General features: G+C 40.0%; 2 protein-coding genes across 11 annotated transcripts in view; one reads left to right on the top strand and one right to left on the bottom strand.

The window, feature by feature from the left end:
• ALPK1 (alpha kinase 1) overlaps positions 1 to 2,246 on the bottom strand; it is a 72,132-nt gene extending 69,886 nt beyond the window's left edge. For all 5 annotated transcript variants that reach the window (XM_088132972.1, XM_088132974.1, XM_088132973.1 and 2 more), the window contains exon 1: positions 2,219 to 2,246. The gene's annotated coding sequence lies outside the window, so the exon portion shown is untranslated. The remainder of the gene's footprint in view (positions 1 to 2,218) is intronic.
• Positions 1,733 to 4,326, top strand: TIFA (TRAF interacting protein with forkhead associated domain). 6 transcript variants are annotated; one of them, XM_025172883.2, is made up of 3 exons: positions 1,733 to 2,016; positions 2,868 to 3,021; positions 3,139 to 4,326. In XM_025172883.2, exon 3 carries the CDS (start codon positions 3,161 to 3,163, stop codon positions 3,698 to 3,700), a length of 540 nt encoding a protein of 179 aa, XP_025028651.1. In that variant the 5' UTR covers positions 1,733 to 2,016; positions 2,868 to 3,021; positions 3,139 to 3,160; the 3' UTR covers positions 3,701 to 4,326. The 6 variants fall into 6 exon arrangements, with proteins under 6 accessions (XP_025028651.1, XP_025028652.1, XP_007437808.1 ...); XM_025172884.2 differs by having other exon boundaries at positions 1,733 to 1,988; positions 2,916 to 3,021; XM_007437746.4 differs by lacking the exon at positions 2,868 to 3,021 and having other exon boundaries at positions 1,733 to 2,012.
• The last annotated feature ends 336 nt before the right edge of the window (positions 4,327 to 4,662 follow it).

Below are 4,662 nucleotides of genomic sequence, written 5' to 3' on the forward strand. Positions count from 1 at the left end.
CCTAGGAATTTCTGAAATGGAATTTCTGAAATCTTGCCAAGAAAGCTGCAGGGACTAGTCCAGGCAATTGCTAGGAGTCAACACTGACTTGAAGGCATCCCAAAATTTGAAAGCTATATAAATTTCATTAATAAATACAGTAATACCTCGGTTCACGAACGCTTCTGTTCGCGAACAATTTGGTTCACGAACAGCACTGTTTGCAAAATTTTGCTTCCGTTCGCGAACTCTGCATTGGGTGACGAACACGACCCGCGGCCATCTTCCCTGCTCTGACACGTGGTCGTGGCTTCCTGTAGGTGAGGGGGACTCTCCCTCCAAACAATAACCGCCTCCCCACCTGCCTTCCTGTCCTCCACGCCAGAAGTCACCTCAAGCAAGGTTAGTGTTCTCTCTCTTCATACTGTACTGTACTGTACTTTGTTTCATATTTTTGTGGTTTTAAAAAAAATACATATGGTTCAGAATGGATTAACCGTATTTACATTGAACCTTATGGGAAAATTTGATTTGGTTGGCGACCAAAATTGGTTGGCGACCACATTCGTAGGGGTCAGAACGGATTAACCGTATTTACATTGAACCTTATGGGAAAATTTGATTCGGGTCGCAACCAATTCGGTTTGTGACCAGAGTCGTGGAACGAATTAAGTTCGTGAACCGAGGTACCACTGTAAATACAAAAGATTACACTTTGAACATAATGAACCTGACAGTCAACTCTTTTGAAATATTTTCTGAGGTATCAAGTACACATGAAAAACAATCTTTTGTTGAATTAAACTCATCTTAAGATAATAAGAAATATGCTTAATATTGTTTAAGACTTTTCACCATTGATTTTTTTCAATAGGGGGTATTCCATCTCTTTACCACAAAGTTTTTGCAAACTGCTACTATCCACTTTAACAATACTCATTGTCTTTAAAAAATTATAGATTTCAAATTGTCCAAAGTACATTTCCGTACTCATAGTAATTCAGGAGCTTTAGATGCTGCTGATGTGTTTGGATAAAATTGTGAAATTAAAAAAAAAAGTTTTTTAGACAATCCAAATTTCTCTTGCAGTGACTCAGATGGTTTAACACCTGATTGGCAATAAGTTAACTTAAAGTATTAATACACCTAATACCACAGAACCCTATGAATTCCAAAATAAAGATTTACTTGCAATTTTCAAACTGGGATTAACCCCAAAATGGAAATGTATGACATGAATAAGGTCAAAATTATACTTCAGTCCTAGCATTTTCCAAATATGGCATCATTTAGTATTGGAAATACAGCTGGATGTTGATTTTACAAAAGGAACTAAGGCATTTCAGATATCAGAGGAGTCACATAATAGCTTCCTAATTGAGCCCATAATGTTTTTTTTTTTAAAATTTGATTACTTGGATCCTATTGAGAAATAGAAGCCCAGAGGTACTCCCAGTGAGAAATTCGCTCATGAAATACATGATCTGCTTAAATTCAGATGCTAGCCATGGATTTCGAATGTCTCTTTTGATATTGTTTGGTTTTGCAACAATTAAGTCTCCAGAGAAAGAAATAACAGAGTAGTCTGTGCAAGAAAGTCAAAAGCACAAATGTACATGGCGGGGAAGAGAGAGAGAGAAAAAATCTTCCAAGGAGAGATGTTCTGCCACGCGACGCTACAAATGTGTCTTTATCGACATTTTACAAAGACTTGGTGACTTTTAGCGAGCTCACACGCCCCACCCACCTTCTATCTTCACTGCCGAAGGAGAGGAGGGACCTCGGATGCGCACCAGAACAACGTATAGAATTGAGACCCATCCCCTTCCCGAAGGTTATCCCCCTCCCCTCCTGCGGGACGAGAAAGAAAAGTAGATGTTTCCTGCTGTCGCAGCAAAGCATCCTTCCTCTAGCAAGCGTCGTCGACCCGTTTTCTCCGAAGTCGCCCGCTTTCTTTCAGTCTCTCGCTGCTGCTGCTGCTGCTGCTTTCGGAGATCGCTTTGCAAAAGGTGAATCCAAGGAGGAAGGCAAAGGCAAGTCATGTTTTGAAGCCGATCTATCGATTGCTCTGTTAATAGGCTTTGATCGTTTAAATGTTTAATGCATAGGGTTTAGTAGAGCCCCCTCCACTTCAGAGGAAGGTTTTCGATGCGCACGTACTCACTGAAAACTCAGAAACAGCAATATCGTAGAAAAGGGCGGGGAGAAGCAATAGATTAAAGTAAGCCTGCCCGTTTACCTTGGTTTTTGCACCCTGGCAAGCTTCAGGCGAGGACGGGGGCGGAGCGGGAGGCCAGCCAAGAAATCTTCAGTCCCTCTGAGTTTCAGAGTTGAACGCCTGTCCCGGCCTCTCGTCGGATGTTCCCGTAGAGTCATACATTCACGTGCCCCGCCGGAAATAGAAGCGAGAGCGCAAGCCTTCGCCGGGAAGGGCCTCCGTGCTGCGTATAAACGCGAGCAGGGTTGAGGCAATCGGGCGGGGAAGAGTCCGCCATCTGGGAACGCGGAGCTGAGCGAAGTGAAACGTTTTGCAGGGACGCCTGGCTGGAAGTAATTTAGAAGTTCGACAACAACTTTTTTTCCTCGCCTTTGCAAGGAGGGGCAGGGCGAATAGCTGCCCCGGGCTCCGTGCACAAGGTCATGGGGTAGGGGACGGGGAAGCTTGGCCTAAGCCTCAAAGCGAACGTAGTCTCAGTTTTCGTTTTTAGGCTAGAGCTGTATCTCCTGGCATAGTTTTTGTGCTTTATTTTACCTTTATGTGCTGCCATAGGCTTATGGTAACGATGATGATGGGGCCTTAAAAGCCATAGTGGCCACTTTAGATCTCTCCATAAATGGCAGTATTTGAACCAATCAGATAGATCAATACTTTCTTCCCATGCAGGAAGAACAGTAAACTGAAATCAAATCTGAAGAATTTTTTTCTGTATTTGAAGTATACTGGAACCAAACCTGGTAGCCTCCCATCCGTCAAGTATTTGATTATGACTCCAGTCAAGATGGACACTGCTTGTTCCAGCAGGCTTGCTTCCGTTTTTGGCTGTGAGATTTCTGATCAGCGTTTTGACTTCTGGTTCTTCTCTTTTTCATGAAAGAACATCCAGTAAGTATCAGGCAGATTGATTTTAAAATAACTTTAATACATGCCTTTTTTTTTAGGATTTTCTGAGTTAGTACTGCCATGTCTGATTTTGAAACTGAAGATACTGAAGAAACTGTAACCTGTCTGCGAATCATTATTTATCACCCAAAACAAGAAGAAAGTCCAGTCTTTCATGCTTTAAAGTTCTGTCACAACCAACAGCTGAGAGCAGATGATGTAGTGAAATTTGGAAGAGATTCAAACATCTGTCGTTTCCCCTTTATAGATGCACGGGTCTCGCGTGTTCAGTTTGGCCTTCAGTTTTTCAGACACTTCAACAGCTCAGAGTTTGGTTTTGAGATTAAGAATCTGAGCAAAAAGGCAAAGTTAATTGTGGACAATATTGAACTGGGCTATCTAAATAAAGTCAGCCTACCAGATAAATGTATGGTTTGCTTTGGAGAGTACCAGATGTTACTACAAAAACAAGAAGGACAATCTGAGGACTATTTTAACATCTGCTTTGAATTGGCCAGAAAGTCACTGTTACAAGAAAAAAATCTATTTTTGAAAAAACCAGTCTGTGAAAGTAGCAGTTCATATACTCAATTTCCAACAGAGATGGATGAGAATGAATAAATTGGAAAATTCCATGAAAAAGTTTCAAACAATTGTGTTTTTAAGTGCTTACCTTTACCTTGTGTGTTATGGTAGTTGAAGCTATATTTATCTATATATTTGCCTCTTTACCTGCACTGCCAATAGGTTAGCATCTTTTTGAGAGCTACACAGAGTCACTTGATGAATGGCCAGCCATAAAAATTGAATAAATAAGTATTCTTTCAACGTTGCTACCTTTTGGCATCTTTGAATGAAAGCCTCTCTTCCTTCCCATCAATCACCATCAGTGGCTATTTCTCTGTATTTAGATCCAGTTCCCCAAGTTGTACTGATGTTTGTACTAAACTTAATGCTTCTACTTTTCTCCCCTTTCCTCCCAACTTTCTTTTTTGCATTGTGTCTTAGATTATAACAGCATTTGGCGCTAAATATTTTAATTTGATGACCTTAAGAGAAAGATGTTTATTTTTATAAGTTTAGAGATACTTATAAAAATAAACATCTTTCTCTTAGAGATATTTTGGCCAATGATGAGGTTAACAAATGAAGTCTAGCCAAGTCTAGACTGGAAACAGAAAAAAAATCCTGGAAGAAAATTGGCATACAACTTCTCTACTGTTGCTAAAAAACCCTCTTTTTTTTTTCATGTCCATTAAGATTTTGGGGTCAGACTTGACTTGAAGGAGATTTTTAAACCAATTTAATTTTTAAAAAAATCTTTAAAGTCCTGAATGGTCTGAGGGATTGCTTGTCTTTGCATTGAAGTTGGTAGACGAGGTCTTCTTAAAGATGTGCCAATTTTAGAGACCTACCTATCAAAATATCAGATCACAAGATAATGAAGATAAAACAACCAGTAAAAGGCATCATAGAAAAAGGACAGTCCCCCCCCCTTTTTTTTTAAGGAAAAACAGGAAGAATGGAACAATGAGACTCGAAAAATATTAGGCTAGTTATGAAGTGCATAAAAAATTTATTCA

This window comes from Python bivittatus, unplaced genomic scaffold (genome assembly GCF_059951505.1).
Source record: "Python bivittatus isolate LINGU-HERP-01145 unplaced genomic scaffold, Pbiv_v1 ctg000070_np1212, whole genome shotgun sequence".
NCBI classification, from domain to species: Eukaryota; Metazoa; Chordata; class Lepidosauria; order Squamata; family Pythonidae; genus Python; species Python bivittatus.

What these genes read in the sequence shown, in the direction of transcription:
- TIFA (XM_025172883.2), top strand. Translation starts at nt 3,161, where the DNA reads ATGTCTGATTTTGAAACTGAAGATACTGAAGAAACTGTAACCTGTCTG.